Source organism: Rana temporaria, chromosome 3, assembly GCF_905171775.1.
Source record: "Rana temporaria chromosome 3, aRanTem1.1, whole genome shotgun sequence".
Lineage (NCBI taxonomy): Eukaryota > Metazoa > Chordata > Amphibia > Anura > Ranidae > Rana > Rana temporaria.
Genome location: NC_053491.1, coordinates 452,673,551 through 452,701,439, shown reverse-complemented (window position 1 = coordinate 452,701,439; position 27,889 = coordinate 452,673,551). Strand labels below are relative to the sequence as shown.

Sequence of the window (27,889 nt, the reverse complement as noted above, 5' to 3'; positions counted from 1 at the left end):
CAGAGTGGCTCTCCTGTGCAGAATCACCTATATACACGTAATTCTACACTTCTACAGGGGGCACATGTGAATGCTCAAAGCAGAAGTTGTTCTGCAGGTGCTGGACACTGGATGTCCCCCGAGAAGAGACACAGAACAAAGACAGATTCCCTGCAGGGAATAAAATCTATCACTTCTCTGAGTAAAAAGCAGCACACAGTTTACACAAAAACGCTTGTTAGTCACTGGTTCCCACAAAGTGTCAAAAATGTATCAGTTAGTTAGTGTCTGTAAGTTCGCCACAATATCGCAGCTCTGCTAGAAGTCACCGATTGCCGCCATTACTGGTATAAATATAATTTTTTTTTTTAAAGTATATATCCCATAGTTTGTAGATTCTATAACTTTTGCGCAAACCCATCAATATGCGTTTATTGGGATTTAATTTACCAAAAATATGTACCAGAATATATATTGGCCTAAATTTATGAAGAAAGTAGATTTTGTATATTTTTGATTGGATATGTTTTATAGCAGAAAGTAAAAAATATTGTTTTTTTTCTTGAAATTGACAGTCTTTTTTTTTGTGTTTATAAAGCAGAAAAAGTAGTGAAGAAAGCTCTATTTGTGGGAAAAAAAATTACATAAATTCTGTTTGGGTACGGCGTTGTCTGACCGGGCAATTGTCAGTTAGGCCTCGTACACATGATAGGTTAACCAGAGGACAACGGTCTGATGGACCGTTTTCATAGGTCCAAACCGATCGTGTGTGGGCCCCATAGGTTATTTAACCATAGGTTAAAAAAAAGCCAACTTGCTTTAAATTTAACATATGGATTCCTAACCAATGGGAAAAAAACGATCGTTAGTAGGCACAACCATCGGTTAAAAATCCACGCATGCTCAGAATCAAGTCGACGCATGCTTGGAAGCATTGAACTTCCTTTTTTTCAGCACGTCGTTGTGTTTTACGTCACCGCGTTCTGACACGATCGTTTTTTTAACCAATGGTGTGTAGGCACGACGGACCATCAGTCAGCTTCATCGGTTAACCTATGACAACGGTCCATCAGACCGTTCTAATCGGATGGACTGATCTTGTGTATGAGGCTTTAAAGTAAAGCAGTGCATATCGCAAAAAATTGCCTGGTCATGAATGGGGGTAAATCTGCTGGAGGTGAAGCAGCTAAGATGTCTGTGCTACCTGTGAGGATATAAATGGTGGGGTATGTTCTGGGCACTCGTAATGCCCCGTACACACGATCGGAAATTCCAACAGCAAAAGTCCGATGTGAGCTTTTCATTGGAAATTTTGACCGTGTGTATGCTTCATCAGACTGTCGGAATTTCCATCATCAAAAGATTAAGAGCAGGTTCTCAATTTTTCCGACGGAAAAAATTCCAATCGGAAATTCCGATCGTCTGTAGCAATTCCAACGCGCAAAATTCCGACGCATGCTCGGAAACAATTCGACGCATGCTCGGAAGCATTAAACTTCATTTTCTCGGCTCCTCGTAGTGTTGCACATCGCTGCGTTCTTTAGGTGTCGAAAGTTCAGAGAACTTTTGTGTGACCGTGTATATGCAAGCCAAGCTTGAGCGGAATTCCGTCGGAAAAACCATCCAAGTTTTTTCCGACGGAAAATCCGTTAGTGTGTACGCGGCATTAGACCTAGGGAAGTGGCTTGGATGAGCTTCAAAGCATTTTCAGCCTTATATAACAAGCCCAGTAGTGTGTGACCAACTACTACTATCTATAGCATCATCTAGATAAATGCAACCCTTCACAGACACATGAAAGCAGTACATTATAAAACATGGTAATTGTTTGGTAGACTTCATATGAGTTAAGAAACTAAATGTCATCAATACAGTATATAAAAACAAGATGTTTCCTCAAACCCTTAAAACACTCATAATTAATTAACTAATGCACACCTCAGTCTGCTTAAATGCCCTACAGCCCATAAAAATGGTGTTAAAGGGTCAATTCACCCAACAATAATATTTTATTTACAGATGTAGCCTGGTGAGCTGAGTCGGCCCATAGTTACATATATGTCTTGGATGCTCCAACAACAAATTCTCCCTGCCATAATTCCCAATTCTGTCTCTCTCCAACTGGAAGCTATGGTATTCCCACCCACCCTTGTGTGTATGAGCTCCTCCCGTTACATTCTGCATGATATAAAATAAATTTAAAAAAACAGAAGTGGATGGTGGGAAACCTAGGAAGTCAGCTCAGAGATCTCTCCAACAGAGTTTTCAAGGTATAAAACAAACTGTCAACAGGTCTAAACTTGAAAATCCCCCCTTAGCCCCAATGCTAGGGTTAACTGCTCCTTTAGTCAAGGGGAGAGTAAAGGCAATTTTACTTGCCCGATGCTCTGCTACTCTGGCAGATGGGGCACCCCCATGTTCCAGTAGTGGACTGACCCTCAATGTCATGGACCTTCCATTGATCTTGATTATGTTGGGACCTTAGAGCACCAGAGCATGGAGGAGACGATGCTCTGGTAATGGTCTAGCAGCACAGAGAAGCAGAGGGTTGGGTATGTTCATCTAGACTGGCTTCCCCTACCACACCGTGTAAAATTCAAAATGCTAACCATAACATATAAGGCCATTCACAACATCGCCCCCATCTATATCACCAACCTCATCTGCAGATATCGCCCAAATCGTCCCCTCCACTCCTCCCAGGACCTCCTGCTCTCTAGCTCCCTTGTTACCTCCACCCATGCTCGCCTTCAGGACTTCTTCAAAGCCTCTCCCATCCTCTGGAACTCCCTGCCCCAGTATGTCTGATCAACCCCTACCCTGTCCAACTTTAGGAGATCCCTGAAAACTCATTTATTCAGGGAAGCCTATCCTACGCCCACCTAACAACTGTCCCTGAGCCACCCCCATCAAATCATTCTCTGCAGCTATTACCTTTTGTACCACCACCCCCTCCCTTTAGAATCTAAGATCTACAAGTAGGACCCTCCTGTACCTTTTGTATTGAACTGTACTGTAATTGTTTTGTCCCCCCTATACATTGTAAAGCGCTGCGTAAACTGTTGGCGCTATATAAATCATGTATAATAATATAATAATACTTTTTCATGCCCCCTAGACCCACATGAGCAGCTAAATCTTGATGTACGGGCATAGCCCTGCTGCATGGGTGAATTTTCAAATTCCCTGCAGTTGGGCTTTAATTTTAGAGTATCTACCGAACATTGAAATATCAGACTTGGGTGGTCTGAAACTATGAAAACACAATTTAAAAAGTGAAAATGTAAGCTGGCCTATGCTTGGCATCTTGGTTGTTGATCGAAGCATGTGAAAATTCTTCCTATAGCAAAAATGTTAACATATTTAAAAAACTGACTTGTTGAATGTTGCCAGTTATTGGATAGCAGTACGCAAGTCACATCTTGAAGTGGCCCAGAATGTCATTCCAGAATGTCATTGTATAAGGTGGCATCTGCGAAGGAGTTGGAAGAGGGTAGGACTTATGTTGCATGACTCTATTTCATTACCAATCATAGCCTATCCATTAGTCATCCTGCCAAGTGTGGTAGAGGTCAAAAAATTCTAGTAGGACACAACAAGCCTAGAGCACACTACTAACATCCCTTGTATTGCCCAATTCAATCATAGTCCATCGCTGGAGGCCTACTAACATCCCTTGTAGTACCCAATTCAATCATAGTCCATTGCTGGAGGCCTACTAACACCCCTTGTAGTACCCAATTCAATCATAGTCCATTGCTGGAGGCCTACTAAAATCCCTTGTAGTACCCAATTCAATCATAGTCTATTGCTGGAAGCCACGTTCAACTTGCTTGCTATACTTTGCAGAGGAATGATGTGCAGGTCACAGATAGACCCGGCGGAGGTCACTCGGAGATGTTATGGTGTTACACTGAGGGCACAGCTTCTTTGTTCCCTGTTAAAAAAAAAGATAAGAGTACTCAGCTAAAACTTAATTTTAAGAAATATAAAATATCACAATTTAATAGAGTTACATATGAATAAAAAAAAAAAATAGAAGGGAGGGTAGTACTCTAAGCCAATCAGGGCTCAAGAGTAGAGATCATAGTTAACACTAATGCCCAGTATCTGAAGATTACCATGGCCTCACATTGGGCCTATGGAGCCGAGATGGACATGTGTAGGGCAAGCTTAAATTTTAAAGAAAACCTGGACTGAGGAAGAATGGTGGTTGTCGGTACCAATTTCCCAAATTGAAAATGCTAGTTGCCCAACTGTTTGCTGATCTAATAGTTGAAGTATTTTCTAAGCTATTTACTTAGATTAGTTGTCCGGACATCAGCTGGGAAACATCAAGTGTGTGCTTTTTTAAAGTTTGAATAGCAAGATTTGCAAAGTATAAAATAAGCAACATCAGGTGAAAAGTTGTAAAGTAGTGCGAAGCAATTGCAATATTTAAAGTGGACAGTAGTACTTACCAGTGCCCTAAGCCAGCATGCCTCGCAGTGAATGTGCCAGCACTGGATGGAGGCAACTGGAACAGTGTAGGCATCCTAGACACAAAAAGCAAGAATTCCGTTAAATGATATTTCGTTTTCAAAGAATACAAAATAGCCTTTGGATAGTAAAGGAGCAACAACAGTGTAACCTTTTACAGAGTGGGTGTATTGGATGTTCTTTAGTAGGTTTTATTAATAATGAGCACATTTTTAAGTCTACATTGGTCTAGAAATTGGTATTAGGGCTAAGTCCTGGTATGGTTGTACAGACCTGGCAGATCTCATTCTCCTTCTTTTATGAGGCTACCTTGGTTGGGTGACAACACGGACTTAGAGAACAGTCACAAATTACAATGCCAAATTAACCAGCCAGCCAGTACTTATAGATTGTGGTAAAGTTGATCTCTCACTACTAGAATGTATAATTAACCAGTTCATATCAAACTACTAACAATTACCTACAAAGCCATCCACAACTCTGCCCCCAGCTACATCACTGATCTAGTCTCTATATACCAACCTAATGGTTCTCTTCGTTTTTCTCAAGACCTCCTACTCTATAGCTCTCTCATCACCTGCTCCCATGCTTGTCTCCAGGACTTTTCCAGAGCCTCTCCAAGCCTACGGAACTCCTTACCCCAATCTATCCGCCTATCTCCTTCTCTGTTAGCTTTTAGAGGATCCCTGAAAACCCTCCTCTTCAGAGAAGCCTACCCTTCCCACACCTAACAACTGTATTTTCATTTGAGTCCATCTGATCATCTCTCACAGCTACTACCCTTTGTTCCACTTGACCCTCCCTTCTAGATTGTAAGCTCTAACGAGCAGGGCCCTCTTATCCCTCCTGTATTGATTTGTATTGTGACTGTACTGTCTTCCCTGATGTAAAGCGCTGAGCAAACTGTTGACGCTATATAAATCATGTATAATAATAATAATATTCTTTCTGCTATTTTGATTCTCACACCAGCCTGTTCTCTGATTCCTGTTGACTGTTGCACTCAACCTTATGCAGCCTGTCTCATTGCTATACCCATGGTATGACTCTGCCTGAAGACCACCTGCCATAACCTCCACCTCTTTCCAGACTCTTGCCTTATAATAGGGTCCCTTCACCTTGAGAAATCCCATGCCTACCACACAGAAGGCCCAAACTAACCCATGACACCAGGTTCCCCTAGGCAAGCCAATCATTAACCAATTTTATTTCCTTCAACCACAGGTTGACTTCAGTTCAACCAGCCTGTCCATAGATGGGTTAAAATGTGTCTGGTTCCTACTAAACTGGCTGATTTTCGATTGGTCTATGGCCGGCTTTACGGGGAGATGTTGAGGACAACATTCACACAAAACTCTGTCATTTCTTTAATAGTGAATGCAACAAATGTTGCTCAAGAATTACTCTCTACTCACCAGACATATGTGACAAGTGTGCGTATTTCTTAACTTCTCTGTAAGTTCTTGAATTTTCTCTCGCAGAGCTTCCAGATTCTCTTCACTGAAAGGAAAATCAGAGAAAACATCAGAATTTTGTATAAATTCCAACAGTATTTATTCGTTTGCTTGGAGTTTCAATTAAACCCCTTAGCTATTTGTAATTTTTAACTACATTTACTGTCTATTCTTCGCAATAGATTCTTGGCAAAGTCAAATAAACCCCAACTACCAGTACACCCAAAAAACAAAATCATCTAACTTTGTTCAGACTTTTCTGTCCTCTGGCACTTTCACGTTACTTTTTGGCTCTTAGTTTGGATGGGCTGGGTTCCTGATTTCTACATTTGGTTTCCCCACTGTACAAAGTTGGACCATACATTCACAAAAACTTGTGGTCACCACCAAGGCATTGTATACTTTCCCTGGTTGTATTGATGAGTCAACCTGACTATAATAAGATTTAACTGACTGTATCATGCTTTTCGTGTTTTCCTGTATGTAGACATGTAGGGACATATCGCCTCTTCTATAGATATTGGCTGCAAGTAGATTGCTAAGCCTCCTAAAGCAAGGACATAGGCCCCGTACACACGACCAGTTTCCTCGGCAGAATTCAGCTTCCGACCGAGTTTCTGGCTGAATTCTGCCGAGGAAACTGGTCGTGTGTACACTTTCGGCCGAGGAAGCCGACGAGGAGCTCGACGAGGAAATAGAGAACATGTTCTCTATTTCCTCGTTGTTCTATGGGAGCTCTCGTCCCGCCAAGCTCCTCGGCGGCTTCAGTGCTGAACTGGCCGAGGAACTCGATGTGTTTGGCACGTCGAGTTCCTCGGCCGTGTGTACGAGGCCTTACTTTTAGGCTGCATTCACACCTGAGCGTCGGTCATTCGGTCGTTTATTCGGGCGTTTTTTTCCCGGCGTTTTGTCGCGGGTATTCATGCTTATTTGCGCGTTTGCATACAGCGTCGTCCGACGTTTTTGTACTTCGACGTTTTTTATTTTAGCCAATAGGAAAAATGATCATCTTTTCATCACTTGTTGCTATGTTGGTAGATTTTTTTAAATCTTCTGCCTGGGTGAAAAGTTCTATTGATTAAAGCGACGAAACGCCCGTAGCAAACGCTCGTTGTCACGCAAGTTGCTTGAATCGAGCGTTTCCATTACTTTCTATGGGAAATGGAAACGCTCAAATACGCCCAAACGCCTGATATGCGCGACAAAAAAGGGTCCGGAACTTGTTTGAGATTCAGTCGTTCGGCGTCAGGCGTATCGGCGTGCAGATGTGAACCATCTCCATAGGCTATAATGTATTTTTTCCCCTCTAGCGTATTTGAGCGTCGCGCTTCAGGCGACAAAACGCTCAGGTGTGAATGCACCCTTAGGGGCTAAAGATCCCCTACCTTGTATGCTGGGGTGGGGGTGAAGGTATGCGCCCCATCCAACAAAACCCTATTAGCCAGATTCAGGTATAGTTAAGCCGGCGTATCAGTAGATACGCCGTCATAACTCTGAATCCGCGCCGTCCTACATTTAAGCGTATGCTCAAACTGAGATACTCTTAAATGTTGCTAAGATAAGAGCGGCGTAAGTCTTCCTACGCCGTCGTATCTTAGCTGCCTATTTACGCTGGCCGCTAGGGGCGTGTACGCTGATTTACGCCTATAATATGTAAATCAGCGAGATAGGCCTATTCACAAACGTACGCTCGCCCGTCGCAGTAAAGATACGCCGTTTACGTAAGGCATTTTCAGGCGTAAAGATAAACCACCAAAAAGATGGCGCAGCCAATGTTAAGTATGGACGTCGGAACTGCGTCGAATTTTGAAATTTTTACGTCGTTTGCGTAGGTTCTGTTTATTTTTGGGCACAGCTTCCAGAGTTCATTTTCTTTTTTGGTTCCAACTATTTATTAAAACAATAAAGTAATAAAAAGATATTCCCGCGCTGGCCAAGTCTAAAAGGCTGGGGTACTGCAGCAAGCACTGAAGGTAGTATCAAGACCCAGGTAAGTATAAATGTACAAGTAGTGCTGCGCTGTGCATAAATATGTGATAAAGTGAAAATGTGCTCACGTGACAGGTACATTTGAAAGGCAATAAATGAAAGGTCAAAATAGCAACAATAAAATATAAATAATCAGCTGCGACAGTATAAACAATGGACTGATAAAGTGTCCAAATACTCTGAAAAGTGTACCACAAAATTGATTTGTGAATAAACTCATAAAATCTTTAAAATGGCATCATCACGTGACATGTGCAAGCATAAACCATACCAGTGGAGCCTGACACGTCAGGAGCCACCAGGAGATTGAAAGACACACTCATACGCTGTTACCTGATTATTTATATTTTTTTGTTGCTATTTTGACCTTTCATTTATTGCCTTTCAAGTGTACCTGTCACGTGAGCACATTTGCACTGTATCACATATTTATGCACAGCGCAGCACTACTTCTACATTTATATTTATTAAACCAACTATTTAATTTACGAATCCTCCATTGGTATCCTCTCACTTTTGGTCCTGTCTCACAACCGTCATAAGAGAGGAAGTAAGGGGTAGTCTCCCCACCACAGACAATAATAAACATTAAAAAGGTTTTCATCCTAACCCACTCCACCAAAAAGCAAAGTTTTGGCTAGAGCGGACCTTACCTACATTTTCATTCACGTCATCATACAAAAGTAGGAAGCAAGTAACTAGTATCTACGTCTTATTCTGAGCCTACTTTTAGGAAATAATTACTTTGCTCGGGTGGAGGAGGATGGTGTCTCGTCGCTGTCAGACTCATCACTGTGACATGAAAGGCTGCTCCCAGGTGACCCCCTGCAATCTGCAAACAAGAGAAGAACGTGAATTATGACACTTTACATGGAAAGGTGTATTTTTCGTGAAGGTAAATTTCTCTCTGAATAGAAATCTTTTTTCTGCTTTTAACCAACCTATGGTATAAAAATAGACAAAAACGAGAGTATCTCCCCCTGGGTGGGACTTTAAAGGCCAAACAAAGTGTTGAAGTATAAAATAGTTTAATAGAAATAGGTACACATAATGGCACTTAATAATAATACACGCAGCAAGCACCCAATGTGCATATAAAAAAACAAATATACAGATACAAAACAGTAAAACAGCACGTATGCCCCAAAAAGTGGCAGATAGACAAAAAAACTCTCCTAGTTGATGATTCATAAATGCCCGACGCGTTTCTGAAAATTGACCGTCATCAGGGGCCACGGATGAAGAGTAGTACAATCGTGGTTGTTTTTTACACGAACCAAGTAATTTCATGGATATAGACCCTTCCTGGCTGCATGAATATATAGAGATAGGGTTACGTCTGAGCGTTCCTCAAGCCCAGGGGGATAGGGAATAAGTGGGCCCAGGCCCTTCCGGTGTGTTAATACCAGGTCGCGTCCTGCCCAAATCCAAATCCAAAATGCCCTGAATCCCTGTTGGAGTCTTAATAGACCCACTGGCTCTCTGGATCCACAATCGGACCAGATCCAGAAACCACGTCTAGGGGATGTCTTTTTATGAATTATTGCTTGAAGAAGCTTTAACAGGAGAGACATGGCTAATTGTGGCAAAATTATTAGTGCATAGAAATTAGAGGACAGTCTTCTACTTAGGGTATTGTGATTGTTGGATAATCTAAACCCCATAGCTGAAGACTATGGGGTAACTTTCTGAACAGGCTATGACCTCATAGCTGAGGACCATGAGGTAACATTTCTGAACAGGCTAAGACCTCATAGCTGAGAACCATGAGGTAACTTTCTGAACAGGCTAAGACCTCATAGCTGAGGACCATGAGGTAACTTTCTGAACATGCTATGACCTCATAGCTGAGGACAATGAGGTAACTTTCTGAACATGCTATGGCCTCATAGCTGGGGACCTTGAGATAATTTTCTGAACAGGCTAAGATCTCATAGCTGAGGACCATGAGGTCACTTTCTAAACAGGCCAAGACCTCATACCTGAGGACCATGAGGTTACTTTCTGAACAGGCCAAGATCTCATAGCTGGGGACCATGAGGTAACTTTCTGAACAGGCCAAGATCTCATAGCTGGGGACCATGAGGTAACTTTCTAAACAGTCTAAACACTCACAACTGGGGACCATGAGGCAAGTCTCTAAACACTCTAAACCCCCATAGCTGGGGACCATGAGGCAAGTTTCTGAACAGTATAAGGCCTCACAGCTGGGGACCATGAAGCAAGTCTCTTTGGCATCCGGTTACTGTGCACCTATGCACAACTACTGGTAACCAATGCGATATCCAGGACATTACACTGTCACAGGGATCTATTTAGGTTCTCTACTCACAAGTCTTCAGGACAGCTGCCACCTTCCAGCTCCCTTCAAGCACAGTCCATTGAGTGAGACAGTCCTTCTCCAGACCAGGTCTTTGTGGTGAGGACATGCAATCAGCTTATAACAAGGTCCATCCAGGTCCTCAGCCCTGACACCGCTGAGGCCTCTAGAAACAGCTGAATAGTCCATAGCCCCTAAGGATCTGGAACCCTCCTGGGAAGAAGGAACCCAGCTCTCCAGTGCTTCAGACTATTTATCACCTTCCCAGACCCCTTTTGGACACTCCTCTCTAGGTATTGGCTGGAGCATAAGAAATATTTAGGCTGGTTATCTGAATCTTCTTCCCTAAGTTTTGAAAGTTTCTTCCAGAGACAGGGGAAAGCAATCGAACGCCCAGCCTTTTAAATCCTGAACAGACCAGGCAGGATAAATTATCACTACTCCCTTGACTATAGAAGGAGCCAAAAAATAAATGTACCTAGCATCCTATCCTGGGAGATGCTACATATAGATTTGTGTTTGAAACACCCAAAGTATTTTTTTTTGGGTCGAGTGTAGTACACCCAATGTACACAATAGTTACATACTTGGAAGACCAAAGTTAATTCCATAAAAAAAAATTGATGTGTAAGCTGTCCCACTCTGTCTCACCTGTCTCTTGGGAGGACAGTTTCCCTGGACTGCGCATATCGTCTTCCCAGCGGTTTTCCTCTGACGTCTCGATATCGGCGTGGACAGCTCTTAAAGGCTGATTGACACAAAAAAGGCAGAATGACTAAATGAGTTATAGACACAATGAAATAATCCTGGAGGTAGACCTTCTCCTGAAAATGTTCTTCTATATGTAAGACAGAACTACGCGTTTCAAAGTTGTCTTTAATTGTTTGATGGGAGATGCTTTGTAGCCAGAGGAGCAATGGAAATTTTTGGCTTGGGAAGCAAACACAACAAACCAGCCCTTGCATAGGAAGGACACTTCCCCGCGAGCTACACCTGCCACAAACAAAGTTTACAGCAGAAATTGGTGGCCATGGTGAAAACTGAGCATTGTAATAAAGCTGAAGTTCAATCTGTTTGATTTTTGCCTTCCTTGGTCCATCCATCCCTGCTTAATGCAACACATATATATACATTGAGCTTTGAAATGGTTTACTAGGGTTATGGCTATAGCCATATCCCCATATCCCCAGAATTTTCTTGTTCAGCCAGCGATTCTGTTACTCAGAAAAGTGATCCAAGCAGCTAATTAGTCCCTGGAACGCTTTTAGAAGCAGTGGGAGGGGACGACCCCCCCCCACCTCCCGCCGCTTGCTGGTGTTTCTCAGGCTTACCGCTTTTACCAGCGAGCCTGGGAAAAGACTCAACAGTTTTCGTGGCTGCCAATAGAGGTGAACAGAGACTAGATTGTCTCTGATCACCTCTATGATCTAGGAGGACCTGAGAGACGTCACTTCCGGTCTAATGCAGACGTAAACAATGTTCTTTTTAAAAGCAAAAGATCAAGGTAGAGGAGAGATTTGGGGTCTTATAGACCCCAGATCTCCCAATAAAGAGGACCTGTCATCCCTTATTTCTATTCCATGGGATGTTTACATTCCTTGCAATAGGAATAAAAGTGATAATATGTTTTTAGTTTTTTTTAAAGGGACAGTGTAACAAAAATTATAATTTAAAGTGCCCAAAGCACCCTGCCTCAGCTCTAGGTGCATTTCAGGCTGGGCGTTGGGTTGCCACCTCATGCCTATAAAACTGAACACATATGAATTACACAGGGTCGATGGCTGATTAAGGTGGTAAATAAACGTACATTATCTGCATTAAATTTGCCTCAGAACCTGTGTAATTCAAATGTGCTCGGGTTTGAAGGGATGAGGTGGCAACCCTAGCTGGGCATCCTCCAACCAAATGAGGTCCTGCTTTGACTGAGATCTGAATAGGGAAGAATCTCCAACGAAGCCCACAAGCCCAACAGACTTGTATTGGCACCAGATGTGCGTAGGCCGGGTCATGATATATCAATTCACTCACCTCCTGGGTGTTTCCTCGGACACGCTTACATTTTCCCACTCGTGCTAGAAAGAAGAGAGACAATACGACATGAATACCATGTAAATAATTAACCCAATCAAGAAACCGCACCACCAAACACGTTGGCACCCAAAAACCACTAAAAGTCCCACAAAGAACAATCACCACATTGCTGGTATAAAAAGTATAATTTATATAAAACAATATAAGATGACTATATCACCCTAATCCCTAAAAACAATAAAAAACCTCATATGGCTTATGAAGGAGCTTTTACATCTCTATGCAATGCAGGCAGATCATGGCTGGTAGGAGGGTCTGGCAGAGTGCTGTAACAAACAGCAAACCACTCTAGGTAACGCCCACGTGAACCTGAGCCTCCATGATTGAAAGCGTGAAATTCAATGAATGATAGCATAGTAGATGCAACCCCTAAGTGAATAACTTAATTCTTTGTTCCCCCTCCTGAAGTGGTCTCCTCCAGCCTATTTGCTGTGAAAATTCCACATTATGGCCACTAGAGGTCACTAACATGGAAAAATTAGTATGCTCCTCAACACCATCTAGTGGCCATAATGCAGTATTTTCTGTATCCACACATTTGAATTGCAGAGAGCACAGTCTGGAAACATTCAATGCAGAATGAATTTGCATGCAGTTTTGATGGGTGAACAGCTATGTGATTTTTTTTCACCCCCTAAGTGTAATTGACATTTATAGTTAATGTTACGCAGGCTCTCACCTCCCATACGCTCCTCTCTGTTCCACCGAACTTGCTGGAAGACCTTGGGGAAAAGAAACAAGACTCTGGTTTAAAATATTCAAAGCCTAACTCCAGTCATAATGATGTGACACCAGGGCAAGAAACGGAGGGAGGATATTATTGGGACATGTTGGCACATACAGCAATAATTAAATTGTCGGCAATTCTAACTTCTCCCCAATCTAAGGCCTCGTACACACGATAGGTTAACCAGAGGACAACGGTCTGATGGACCGTTTTCATTGGTCAAAACCGATCGTGTGTGGGCCCCATAGGTTATTTATCCATAGGTTAAAAAAAAGCCAACTTGCTTTAAATTTAACCTATGGATTCCTAACCGATAGGTCAAAACCGATCGTTAGTAGGCACAACCATCGGTTCAAAAACCATGCATGCTCAGAATCAAGTTGACGCATGCTTGGAAGCATTGAACTTTGTTTTTTTCAGCACGTCGTTGTGTTTTACGTCACTGCGTTCTGACACGATTGTTTTTTTAACTGATGGTGTGTACGCACGACGGACCATCAGTCAGCTTCATCCGTTAACCTATGACAACGGTCCATCAGACCATTCTCATCGGATGGACTGATCGTGCGTACGAGGCTTAAAAGAATATGTCCTATCCTTCGAGGTTGTCCATTAAGGCTTTGAGTTCCCTTACTTTCCCACTATCTTTTTCACTATATAGTGCATCCAGAAAGTATTCACAGCACTTCACTTTTTCCACATTTTGTTATGTTACAGTCTTATTCCAAAATGGATAAAATTCATTATTTTCCTCAAAATTCTACAAACAATACCCCATAATGACAACGTGAAAGAAGTTTGTTTGAAATCTTTGTAAATTTATTAAAAATAAAAAATGAAAAAAATCCCATGTACATACTGTAAGTATCACAGCCTTTGCTCAATACTTTGTTGAAGCACCTTTGGCACCAATTACAGCCTCAAATCTTTCTAAATATGATACTACAAGCTCGGCACACTTATTTTTGGGCAGTGTTCTCCCATTCTTCTTTGCACGACCTCTCAAGCTCCATCAGGTTGGATGAGGAGCGTCGGTGCACAGCCATTTTCAGATCTCTCCAGAGATGTTTAATCGGGTTTAAGTCGGGGCTCTGGCTGGGCCACTCAAGGACATTGACAAAGTTGTCCTGTAGCCACTCATTTGTTATCTTGGCTGTGTGCTTAGGGTCATTCTCCTGTTGGAAGATGAACCTTCACCCCAGTCTGAGGTCCAGTGCACTCTGGAGCAGGTTTTCATCAAGAATGTCTCTGTACATTGCTGCATTCATCTTTTCCTCGACCCTGACTAGTCTCCCAGTTCCAGCACACAGCCTCTGATTGACAGCCTCAGCTCTGTTCCTGTGTGAAGGGGGCTGTGTCCCTTCCCTCCAATCAGCTCTCAGAGCTCTCCTTGCTGACATCTGCAGAGTGCTTCATCTTCCTGTCTCCTTTTCTCTGATAAGCTTTATATATGTAGCACTTTGAACAGACGTAGAGGAGAGAAGACCGCAGATAAACAGGTACAACTTGTGTAGGAGGATTTGTTTCATCTCTGTGAGGCCAGTCACTTCACTGGGTATATGTGAAGGTTTACAACCACTTTATGTTGTATCCACCAGGCCTTTAAATACATATTAGATGGTACTAGCAGTGTTGCCAACCTACCAGATTGAAATTTACTGACACGACACCCAAAATTTACCTGCACCGCCAAGTTTTTACTGGTATTTCACAAAAGTTACAAAATAAAAAATTGTAGGTGAAAATTTCAGTATTTAGGCTACAAACAAGTACGCAAGGCAAATAGCAATGTGATTTAAGGTAGATATTAAAGGAGTTCTCTGACCTAAAACTTTTAACCCCCGCTGTGCCCGGGCTGTAAAAATATACAAAATAAACTTTCACTTACCTGCCTACGATCCCCGGTTGTTCCGATATCGCCGTCCCGTTCTCCGGTCCCGGGCCCCTTCCGCTTCCTGTGTGTCGGTGACTCATAGTGCGCTCAGCCTATCAGCGGCCGCAGCAATGTCCCGTCGCGGCCGCTGATAGGCTGAGCGCACTATGAGTCACCGACACACAGGAAGCGGAAGGGGCCCGGGACCGGAGAACGGGACGGCGATATCGGAACAACCGGGGATCGTAGGCAGGTAAGTGAAAGTTTATTTTGTATATTTTTACAGCACGGGCACAGCGGGGGTTAAAAGTTTTAGGTCAGAGAACTCCTTTAAGGTAAAAAAACATAATTTTTGTTATTTTCAACATAATAAGGGCAAATTATTTAGTCCAATCACCTGTCACCATCGCCCCCTGCCTCCAATCGCCCCTTACCACTAACACCCCTGCCACCATCCTCCTCTGCCACCATCGCCCTCTGCTACCATCACCCTCTCTCTGCCACCATCACCCTCTCTCTGCCACCATCATCGTCCACTCTGCCTCCACCCCCCTCTCTTTTTGCCACCATCCCCCTCTCTCTGCCTCCATCCCCCTCTCTCTGCCACCACCCACCTGTCCTTGCCACCACCCACCATCCCTTCCACCACCCCCTCCCTCTTCCACCGCCCCCTCTCTTATCCACCACCCCCTCTCTCTCTCTGCCACAACCCCCTCTCTCCCTCTCTCTGCCACCATCCCCCCTTGCCACCAGAGTCTGCCAGCCTATGACCATGAGAACACACTGGGACTCGCAGTCCTCCAGACATGTCAGGTTGCTATAGCCTGAGAGATATCCCTGTGTCCACCACAAAGCCAATGTGTACGTGACACCATCACCTGCCAGTCCTGACCCCTTCAGTCTTCCACTTTACAGAGGACATTTGACAAGCACCACCCACACCACGATGTCGTCAGCCCATTGGTTCATAACACTGGCTATCTTCTTTCTGAATTACGCTATTGGATAAGCGGGAGACCACTAGCAAAGTAGATCGTAGTATCTGTGTGGTTTGCCTGAAACAGCAAAATTGTCACAAGGTGGGCGGTATGGGGCGGCTGGACATTCGCTGATTGGCTGAGTAAGGACCGTGGCCTGGATAATGTTTCCATGGAGACTGTCTTCTGTGCTCATAGAGCATGGTGTGAGAGGGGGGAGGTCATTAACATGACCTATCACGTCACTCCTCTCCACCTTGCGCACTCTCCCCACGGAACCGCTGAGAACGAGTGGTGGCTTCCGTTTAAAAATGGCGCTAGGCGGCGCCATTACGTTACTGCGCATGCGCCGCCCAGCCAAGCTTGTACGATCTTTCCTGGGTCCTGCAGGCTTTGGAATGGCGCATGCGCAGTTGCATGGCCAGCCAGCAGCCATCTTTCTTACTGGCACCGGCTGCCTATAACAGACATTCACGGACACCCGGAAAATGGGGTGAAATTACCATACTGTCCGTAAATTAACGGATGGCTGCTAACACTGCATGATGGTAGATCTAAAGGGGATTGTACAACCTGATTGCATGGTTTATGGCCAGCTTGGGGCTGAGTTGGTGGTCATTAAAGCGCTAAGCTCTGGGAAGGCAGAGGAGTTGAATCTGACTGTGTTTGGTGTAATACAGTACACTCCCAGAGAAGTGTATACAATAAAACCTTGACAAAAGCAGAACTGACATATGAGCACATGACATTTTAAAGGTCATGTGATTCCCGGTAGAAAAGGAAACCACTTTCTCGTAAAAATGGTATTCACCCAAAAGGTGTTTCTGCTTTATGAAAGCTTACAGTATATGCTGATGTTTCCCAAGGAGGATCACCTTGCGATATCCGTACTTAAAGCGATCTGTAATAGATCACTTTTCAGAGGGAGTTTGGTAGCCATTGGATAGGTGGCTAAAAGGGCTAAACCACTTTGTGCTGCAACCCTTTGCAGCTGCAGTGCAATCCCATACACATATAACGGTCTCGTTCAGTGACGACTCCAACATGCTCAACTGCTTGGTTTTACTGTACAGTGGAACCTTGAGCATAATCCGTTCCAGGAGAATGCTCGTAATCCAAAACACTCGCATATCAAAGCGAGTTTCCCCATAGAAGTCAATGGAAACAAAGATAATTTGGTCCGTATTGACTTCTATCTCATGCAATACTACATGTGGCCAGAGGTGGGGGGAGGGCGCCGGAGAGCCTCGAAAATACACAGGGACAGCTCAGCTGATCTTGGAAACCCTCGAAAAGATTCGGAAACACTCAGGAGTGATTCAGAGTATTTCTGAACGGCTCCCAACCGTTCCGAGTGTCACCGCCGCCCCCGCACCTCTGGCCAAATACAGTACTGCACACCCCATTAGCTTGAATTCTGCTCATTTTGCGAGACAACATTCGCAAACCGAGTCAGGATTTTTTTTAAAAAGTTGCTTGTTATTAAAAAGGCTAGTTAACTGCGTTACTCTTAAACCGAGGTTCCACTGTACCTGTAAAATAAGTAGTAAAGCCAAAGATACAAGCAGCTGAGGTTATATCCAGATCTTTATTGTTCCCAGTTGGGCCTGACCAATCTCCGTAACTGAGGCCACCAATCTCATTAACCACTTAAAGTAGAAGTAAACCTTCCTGTATTATGGGTACCTATAGATAAGCCCTAGAATAAGGCTCATGCACACAGGATGTTTTAAAAAAAAAAACAGCAATAAAAACGCTGACACAAACTGTCAGAGGCGTTTGGAGGCATACGCGTTTAGGGGCAGTAGAAAAAAACGACAGCCTGTGCGTCCAGGAGCAGTAAAAACGTCAAAAAACGCGTTATGCCGCGTTTAGCTGCGTTTTTACATTAGCGTTATTGAGCGTTTTTGCGCGTTTTCACACGTTTTTTTCTACTGCCATTAAACGCTTATGCCTCCAAATGCTTCTGACAGTTTATGTGTGGATGGAAGCACAGGCTAACATGGAGGGGGATTTAGAGGCAGTTAAAAAACGTCCCTAACAGCAGCTGTAAAAACATCCTGCGTGCATGAGCCCTAAGGTTTATCTATAGGTACTGTAAAATGTACGTCGACAACATGGCACGGGCAGGCATTTTGGCGTACAGGTACGTCCCTTTAAATTCGCTGCCGCGTGCCGCGGGTCCCGGGAACTTGATGAACGTGATTGCGGTCGGCAAGGGCAGAACAGGGGGATGTGTCACGTGTAGCCACGCCCGCTAACAGTAAGAATTCCTCCCTAGAGAACACTTAACCCCTACAGCGCCACCTAGTGGTTAACCCCTTCTCTGCCATTGTCATTTTTACAGTAATCAATGCATTTTTATAGCACTGATCGCTTTAAAAATGACAATGGTCCCAAAATGGTGTCAAAAGTGTCCAATGTGTCTGCCATAATGTCGCAGTCACAATAAAAATCGCTGATCGCCGCCATAACTGGTAAAAAAAAAAAATATTAATAAAAATGCCATAAAACTATCCCCTATTTTGTAAACGCTATACATTTTGCGCAAACCAATCAATAAACGGTTATTGCAATTTTTTTTCCCCCCAAGAATATGTAGAAGAATACGTATCGGCCTAAACTGAGGACATTTTATTTATTTTTTTATTTTTGGGGTGACATTTATTATAGCAAACAGTAAAATTTGTTATTTTTTTCAAAATTGTCGCTTTTTTTTGTTTATTGTGCAAAAAATAAAAACCGCAGAGGTGATCAAATACCACCAAAAGAAAGCTCTATTTGTGGGGAAAAAAGTACGTAAATTTAGTTTGGGAGCCACGTCGCACGACCGCGCAATTGTCAGTTAAAGCGACGCAGTGCCGAATCACAAAAAGTGGTCTGGTCTTTGACCACCAAAATGGTGCGGGGCTGAAGTGGTTAAAGTGGTATCAACAATATCCTTCATTGCGTTCTTCATTTGGAAGAATGTACATATACTCTTGGCCAGCCTTTCTCAACCTTTAACAAATCTTTTGTCCAATGTACAGTGGAACCTCGGATTATGAGCCTAATCCATTCCAGGAGAATGCTCGTAATCCAAAGCAACTCGCATATCAAAGCGAGTTTCCCCATAGAAGTCAATGGAAATGAAAATAGATTGTTCCGCATTGTCTTCAATGGCATGCAATACCACATGTGGCCAAAAGTGGGGGGTGCCAGAGAGCCTCGGAAACACTCGGAAAGGCCCGAGGACATCTCGGCTGAAAACCCCGGAAAGGCTCGGGAACAGGGTATTTCCAAGGTTTTCGAAGCATTTTCGAACGACTCCGAACAGCTCCGATCGGCTTTGCTCGACTCGGCTCCGATGCCCCCCCGCACCTCAGGCCAAACGCGGTACTGCACACCTCTTTTGCTTGAATCCTGCTCGTTTTGCGAGACAACACTTGCAAACCGAGTCAGGATTTAAAAAAATATATTGCTCGTATTGCGAAACGCTCGTTAGCTGCGTTACTCGCAATCCGAGGTTCCACTGTACCTTGGTGCGATGTACAAGCATTCTCATGTCATTGTGTCCTGGCATACCTGTTTCCTGTCAAGCTTTTGCCCATCTTCCGAGGTCATCAGCGGTGACTCGCTACGCGAGTTTCGTCCTGTCATCGGAGACTGAAAAAAAAAAAAAAAATACAGAAATAACGATTAACTTCCTATTGTTATAACTTCATATTTGATCCATTTACACTCACACCAGTGAGAAGAGCAGTGACAATACACAGCAAGATATTCTACCAAGAAAGGTTTTGACTTTTCAGACAATAATCACCTTCCTAGATTATAGGCCACTGTTGATCCCTGTGGACCTTGATTTGTGCACTGGTGCGCAGACATGTTGGAACAGGAAGGGGCCATCCCCAAACTCTTCCCACAAAGTTGGGAGCATGAAATTGTCCCAAATGTCTTTGTATGCTAACGTCTTAAGAGTTCCCTACTAACTAAGGGGCCAAGCCCAACCCCTGAAAAACAACCCCCCACCATAATCCCCCCTCCACCAAATGATTTGGACCAGTGCACAAAGTAAGGTCCATAAAGACATGTGTAGCGCCCTGCTCCTGTTGGGTAGGCGCTATTTGTAAATTTAAGTTATCTGAGCTGTAGTTTAGCTTGGAATGATTATGTCAAATTATTGGTTTCTGTTCCACTTCAGCTGCACTGCACATTTTCCACTTGACTATAGGTGTCGCTGTCACCACGGGTGAAGGTTGGGAATACAACGGGCTGGGTGTATTGAATATTCTTTTCCCAGAAGCAGCCCAGTGGGCGTGGTCTCCGCCGCTGTGCATTCTGGGAGAGGGTACTTAACCACTTGGGATCCGCCTGCCGTCAATTGACGGCTACAGCGCGGATCCCAAAAGCCAACAGGACGTCAATTGACGTCCGCCCCTTTGGGCGGTCCCCGCGCGCGCTCCAGAGCGCACAGCGGGGAAAATCTGTGTTGGCCGTGTCCCTTGGACACAGCCAATTACAGATCGCCGCGAACGGCCAATCAGAGTGGCCGTTTGCGATGCGATCTGTGCGGCCAATGAGAGATGATCTCATATGTAAACATATGAGATCATCTGTCATTGCCGGCTCACACAGAGACAGCGGTGCTGTCTCTGGAGAGGAGACCGATCTGTGTCTCTTGTACATAGAGACATAGATCGGTCACCCCCCCCCCCAGTCACCCCCCTCCACCTACAGTTAGAACACTTTATAGGAAACATATTTAACCCCTTCCTCACCCCCTAGTGTTAACCCCTTCAATGCCAGTCACATTTATACTGTAATTAGTGCATATTTATAGCACTGATCGCAGTATAAATGTGAATGGCGCCAAAAATGTCTCCGATGTGTCCACCATAACGTCGCAGTCCCAATAAAAATCGCAGATCGCCGCCATTTCTAGTAAAAAAAAAATTAAAAAAAAATAATTCTGTCCCCTATTTTGTAAGCGCTATAACTTTTGCGCAAACCAGTCGCTTATTGCGATTTTTTTTTTTTTTACCAAAAATATGTAGAAAAATAAGTATCGGCCTAAACTGAGAAAAAAAAATCTTTTTTTTTTTAAACTGGGATATTTATTATAGCAAGAAGTAAAAAATATTGTATTTTTTTCAAAATTGTCGCACTTTTTTGTTTATAGCGGAAAAAATAAAAACCGCACAGGCGATCAAATACCACCAAAATAAAGCTCTACTTGTGGGGAAAAAAGGACGTCAATTTTGTTTGGGAGCCACGTCGCACGACCGCGCAATTGTTAGTTAAAGCGACGCAGTGCCGAAAGCTGAAATTTCACCTGGGCAGGAGGGGGGTATATGTGCCCAGTAAGCAAGTGGTTAAAGTGGATGTAAACCCACATTTTTTTTTATGTCACAATGTAGAGTATAATAGCTAGATTCAGGCTTATCCTTGCGGCGGCGTAGTGTATCGTGTTTACACTACGCCGCCGTAAGTTAGCGAGGCAAGTACAAGATTCAAAAAGTGGGAGAAGAGGTAAGAAGTCACCCCCCCCCGCTTCTCACTTTAATGTAAGATGTCAAGGTACGCGCTTCTCAACTTTAATCTTTAATGTGACATGTCATTTTGCTTAGGGCCCCAGGGAGGTCAGGATCGGCACTGATTCAAAGTGATGAATTTTAAAGCTTTTCTGAGAGTTTAGAAAAAAGAAGGCGGAGAGCTGAAATTACACTCTGCAGAGCCCTGTGAAGAGAGCTCTGAGAGCTGATTGGGTGGAATGGACACACCCACCCTTTGCACAGCACACAGGAACAGAGCTGATGCTGTCAATCAACTGGAGCTCCCTCCCCTGTCACCTTTAGTGGACAGAGACTCTTTCTCCGTTCATCCTCATCCTCTGTGACTCATCTGGCCAACTATGACCACTTTAAAGTGGAATTAAACACAGAAATCTGGTGTCAGGAAAACTTGTCAGAAGTGATTCATGCTGATAGCAGAGGAAGGAAACGGCAGGCAGAAAATAAACATTAACCACCTCAGTCCCAGTAGAATTTACCCCCTTCCTGACCAGAGCACTTTTTGCGATTCGACACAGTGTCGCTTTAACTGACAATTGCGCGGTCGCGCGACGTTGTATCCAAACAAATGTGACGTCCTTTTTTCCCCACAAATAGAGCTTTCTTTTGGTGGTATTTGATCACCTCTGCGGTTTTTATTTTTTGTGCTATAAACAAAAATAGAGCGACAATTTTGAAAAAATTGCAATATTTTTTACTTTTTGCTAGAATAAATATCCCCAAAAAACATATAAAAAAACTCATTTTTTCCTCATTTTAGGCCGATATATATTCTTCTACATATTTTTGGTAAAAAAAAAAACCGCAATAAGCGTTTATTGATTGGTTTGCGCAAAAGTTATAGCGTCTACAAAACAGGGGATAGATTTATTGCATTTTTATGATTATTATTTTTTTATCAATAATGGCAGGGACTGCGACATTATGGCGGACACATTGGACACTTTTGACACTATTTTGGGACCATTGTCATTTATACAGCGAACAGTGCTATAAAAATGCACTGATTACTGTGTAAATGACACAAGCAGGGAAGGGGTTAAACAGCTCCCAACTGTCCCCGATTTGGAGGGACTGTCCCTGATTTGGAGCAATGTCCCTCTGTCCCTCATTCATCCTCATTTGTCCCTCATTTTGTTCAGATCCATATAGAGTTGTATATAAAATGCACTTTTTATCTATCAAAAAGTGTTTCCCAGTGCTAAACATTTCATCTGATTTCTAAATTGCTGCATTTGTAAATTCTAAAAGCCAATATAAAGGAATAGTAGTGGTAAAAAAAGCACTTGTGGGTTTAACCAATCTTATTATTTTTTTTTGCACAATTCTGCTTTTAGGGGGCTTGGCAAGGGGTGTGCCCTATGCCTGCATACTTTTGCTGATAGGTGTCTCTCATTGCTGTCTCAAAAAGTTGGGAAGTATGTAAACACTAGGGGGGCGATCAAAGGGTTAAGTGTGTTCTAGGAAGTGATTCTAACTGCGGGGAGGCTGGGCTACCACTGACATGACAGCGATCACTGCACCCGATGACAGGGAGAAGTAGATCACTGTCCTGTCACTAGGCAAAACAGGGAAATGCCTTGTTTACATAGCATCTCCCCCCGTTCTGCCTCTCCGTCTCACGATTGCGGGCCACACGTGTGCTCGCAAGGCGGCAAATTCAAAAGGACGTACCTGTACACCCATTTCCCTGCACAGCTCCTCTTCCCCCACCCCCCTTCCCAACACAAACCCCCCCAAATTAGCATTCCTAGCACACCTCCCCAAATCTGCCCTTCTAGAACATTTCTTAACACCTGCCACCCCCCAAATTCCCCTGCCCCAACACAAATCCCCTCCCCCAATCTCCTTGTGGTGCCCCCCCACCCCACATAATACCACAGTGCCCTGGGCAGCTGACCCTCCAGTGTTGCCAACCGTCTGTTTTTTTATGGACAGTTCGTAAAAACTGGCACTTTTTTCCCCCATTCGTAAATGTCTGTGGTTGTGGGAATGTGCCACTAAAAATAGCCGAGATCGGTTTGGCTTGGAACTGCGCATGGAGATTGGAGGCAGGGGGTGATTGGAGGCAAGGGGTGATGGTGGCTGCGGTGGCAGTGGCAGGGGGTGTTAGTGGCAGGGGGTGATTGGAGGCAGGGGTGATTGGAGGTAGGGGGTGTTGGTGGCACTGTAGAGGGGGATGGTGGCACCGCAGAGGGTGGGGGATGGAGACAGGGGTTGTTGGTGGCACCGCAGAGGGGGATGGAGGCAGAGGTTGATTGGAGACAGGGGGAGATTGGAGGCAGGGGGAGATTGGAGACAGGGGAAGATTGGAGACAGGGGAAGATTGGAGGCAGGGGGAGATTGGAGGCAGGGGGAGATTGGAGACAGGGGAAGATTGGAGACAGGGGAAGATTGGAGGCAGGGGAAGATTGGAGGCAGGGGGAGATTGGAGGCAGGGGGTGATTGGAGGCAGGGGGAGATTGGAGGCAGGGGTAGATTGGAGGCAGGGGTAGATTGGAGGCAGAGGGAAATTGGAGGCAGGGGGAGATTTTGGTACCGCAGAGGGGAGTGAACGCCAGGGGGTGTTGGCGGCAGAGGGGGTGGAGGCAGGGGGTGATGTGACTAAATAATTTGCCCTTATTATATCGAAAATAACTAAAATATTTTTTTTACCTTAATATCACATTACTATTTGCCTAGTGTACTTGTTTGTAGCCTAAATACTGAAATTTGCATCTAAAAATGTTATTTAGTAACTTTTGTGAAATGCCAGAAAAAACGTGGCTGCGCCAGTAAATTTCGGGTGTCGTGCCAGTAAATTTCAATCTGGTAGGCTGCGGCCCTCCTGCCCACCCCTTGTCCCGGCCCTGCGCAGGAGTGACGTCATTGTGTATCAGCACTGGTGAACGAAGTGAACCACAACTGTGGTTAGCAAGGAATTCAATGCGATTCTCTATGCGACAACTCAGTATTAGGCCCCAGGTGGCACTCTTCGCAACAGGAGTTTGGGGGATCTCTACATCATCTCTGTGTCACATAAAGAAAGGCGTTGATCTACTAAGCATGGACGCATTACAACATGCGACCAGAGCTTAGCGTTTAAAATTTATAGTTCAAGGTCAATATCCCAATACACCACTACATGCAAGTGATTATCAGTAAGGGACCCCAGGCGGCACTCCTAGCAACAGGAGTTTGGGGGTTCTCTACATCATATCAACTTAAGCATGTAGGGATGTATTAGGCCACTAAGGGAGATGCTATGAAATACCATCAACCCCTAGCATAGAAAAGTTAGAGCGAACATGTTCAAACACTTAGGACAAAGCCTATAAGGGATCTGTACTTATGTCAAGCTCGTAGTAAATAGAAGTTGTAGTGACAACTCTTACTTATATATGGCAGGTACTATAGTTGAGTAATAGCACTTGTGTATGAGAGGCAATATAGCTCAGGTAATTATAGTAGTATACTTGAGGTAAATATTGTAGATATAATAATATTTGCATATGAGAGGCAGTATAGCTCAGGTAAATATAGTTGCAGACATGAGCTAATAATTATGATGTAATAATGATTACATATGAGAGACAATATAGCTCAGGAATACTGTATATAGTTGCAGACATGAGCTAAATATTGCTCTTGTAATTTAGAGGTAGCTGTCACTTTAAAGGTACTCATTTGCAAACAACCTTTAGCACAATAGTATCTCCCAGAAGATATGTACATCTGTGCTTGTATTTGTATCCAATACTGTTATCAACAATTCCCCCCCCCCTCCTTTCAAATTAGTATATTTTATCAAATTAATGTAATTTTTTCAACGAACATGTAATGAATAATTAATGCTTAAATGCTGTATTCTTTACGATATTGTTTTTCTATCTCTCTAGTATGTCTTGTATCTGCTCCTGATGAAGCTCTAACCGAGCGAAACATGTTGGGCATTCATCATACAGGTTCCATGGTGGCTCTTGTTTGAGTCGTGTGCGTCCTTTGGGACGAAATTCATGTTTATGCATTTTTTTAAATATTTTGTATGTGTCAAAACAATAAATTTTGTCTTTTAACATATCGATTTTGACTTATTGATAGTAGATTTTGACACCTTTAAAGTCCCGGGGCTTGTTACCCCTCCCGTCTTCTTGTTCAGTATTTTCATTGGATGTGGTGTCTTGATTTAACCCTCTGTGCCTCACCAATGTTGTTCTCCCAGAAGATATGTTAATATCCACACAGTATTTATAATACTACAATTGTAATAGATGAAACAGTAGCAGTAGATCTTGCTATAGGACTACAAGTGAAGCAATGGCTACTTATCCGTTTGTAGGTATCTTTATGCAGGAGATAGAGTGTCCATGGTGCAAATGGTGTTCAAGGCATTAAGGTAATTCCCAGTAATGCTGTTGCTGTAGAGGATGTCTTAGCAGCAAAGTAGTAGTTGTTTCCTGGAGCGGTGTTCCAGCAAAGGGAGCAAAGGCAGCTGCATGTATAAGGTAGCTGAGCTACAGCTGACAAGCTACGGCAGACAATATTAGAACAAGGCATGGAAGCCAAGTGGATGTCTTTATAGGGAGCAGAGGAGTAGTACAGGTGCACTGATTCAAGCAAAGCGCGTATGCGGCGCGCTTCCCCTTTCCAAGCTGGAAGGCATCACGGCGCCAGGCGATGACGTCATCGCGCGAGCACCGTATGCGTTCCAGCATGGAACACATTACAGCGCTGAAAGTGCCTATTTTGTAAGAAGAACAGCCAGCGAAAAGACGGCTTTTAGGCCTCGTACACACGACCAAGAAACTCGTCGTAAAAGAAACATCGTTTTCCTCGACGAGTTCCTTGTCAGGCTTGTCGCGAATCTTGTCAAGCTTTCTTTGCATACACACAGTCAAGACAAAATCTCGTCGTTCTCAAACGCGGTGACGTACAACACGTACGACGGCACTATAAAGGGGAAGTTTGATTCCACTGGCGCCACCCTTGGGGCTGCTTTTGCTAATCTCATGTTACTGCGTGTTAAGTAAAAGTTTGGTGAGAGACGATTCGCGCTTTTCAGTCTGTTACAGCATGACGAAGGTGCTATCTCCATTACGAACGCTACTTTTACCGAAGGTGGGCTCCCGTCTCATACTTTATTCTGAGCATGAGCGGGTTTCTAAGCATACACACGAACGTGTTTCTTGTCGTAAACCAGCCCGACGAGAAACACGACGAGGAAATTGAGACTCCCGACGAGAAAAAAGAAAACTTCTCCTTTTGTCTCGTTGAGATCCACGACAGTTTTCTTGACGAAAAACATAGGCCCCGTACACACGACCGAGTTTATCGGCAGAATTCAGCCAGAAACTCGATCGGAGCTGGATTCTGCCGAGAAACTCGGTCGTGTGTACACTTTTCAGCGAGGAAGCCGACGAGGATTTCGTCGGGCCAAATAGAGAACATGTTCTCTATTTCCTCGTTGGTCAACGAGGAAAGTTGGCCCGCCAAGATCCTTGGCGGCTTCAACACAGGACTCGACGGGGAACTCGATGTGTTTGGCACGTCGAGATCCTCGGACGTGTGTACGGGGCCATACAAACGACCGTTTTCCTCGGCAAAAAAGCTCTGCCACCAAGTTTCTTGATGGATTTTTTCGAGGAAAACAGTCGTGTGTACGAGGCCTTACACATTGCAGCCTGGCCAATCAAGTGGCCAAGAAGTCCAAATCCAAGAGAAAATGGAAGTGCCTATGACAGCCAAGAGCTCTGACATCACAGCGCCGGAGGGAATCCTTTGTCAGGTTAGTCTGTACTAATATGCCAATATGCCGTGGCATAAAGCTCCCAGTAGCATTTAAAAAAAAGTAAAAAAAATCCAGGTTTAATTCCACTGTAATGTGGTCATAGTTGGCCAGATGAGTCACAGAGGATGAGGATGAATGGAGGAGTCTCTGTCCACCCATGCTGGAGTGTTGGACTCGCACGCCTTCCTCCTGACTTGGAAAGGGTTTTATTGAGTGATAAAAGTCTTGTTCCCTATTCTGTAAGGAAAACAGAACAATGGTAGATAACATAAACTTAGATATTGCTCTGAAGTTCTGCAATTGCCAGCTGAGATTCTAGTACCCTGGCTGGGAATATCCCAAAACTTCCAGTAATGAGCAACAACTGCACATGGAATTCCTCTCCTTCTGCATTGTACTCCTGATTATCGCCCCGGTATTGTGATGGATTTTATCACATTTAGCAACTGGATTTGAAGGGCAACTCACTCTTTACACACTTTTTGGTTGTCAATGGTCTAAGTAAGGACAGCATACTGTGTATATATATATATATATATATATATACTATATTTGCCTTTAGACACACATGAACTTTAAAGGGGTTGTAAACCCACTTGTTGGACTTCTACCTATAGGTAAGCCTAGAATAAGGCTTACCTATAGGTAGTGGAAATATCTCCTAAACGTGCGCCGTTTAGG

The 27,889-nt window shown here is 43.9% G+C and overlaps 1 protein-coding gene across 1 annotated transcript in view; it reads right to left on the bottom strand.

Moving 5' to 3' along the window:
• Window positions 1–2,905: 2,905 nt before the first annotated feature.
• The window catches only part of LOC120933441 (E3 ubiquitin-protein ligase Rnf220-like), a 51,060-nt gene continuing 26,076 nt past the window's right edge, over window positions 2,906–27,889 (bottom strand). Inside the window, exons 4-11 of the mRNA XM_040346658.1 lie at window positions 19,454–19,534; window positions 12,992–13,034; window positions 12,250–12,293; window positions 10,873–10,969; window positions 8,646–8,733; window positions 5,874–5,958; window positions 4,440–4,514; window positions 2,906–3,916 (exon numbers count right to left, since the gene is read on the bottom strand). Of these exons, the coding sequence (XP_040202592.1) occupies window positions 3,845–3,916; window positions 4,440–4,514; window positions 5,874–5,958; window positions 8,646–8,733; window positions 10,873–10,969; window positions 12,250–12,293; window positions 12,992–13,034; window positions 19,454–19,534 (585 nt within the window). The 3' untranslated portion in view covers window positions 2,906–3,844. The remainder of the gene's footprint in view (window positions 3,917–4,439; window positions 4,515–5,873; window positions 5,959–8,645; window positions 8,734–10,872; window positions 10,970–12,249; window positions 12,294–12,991; window positions 13,035–19,453; window positions 19,535–27,889) is intronic.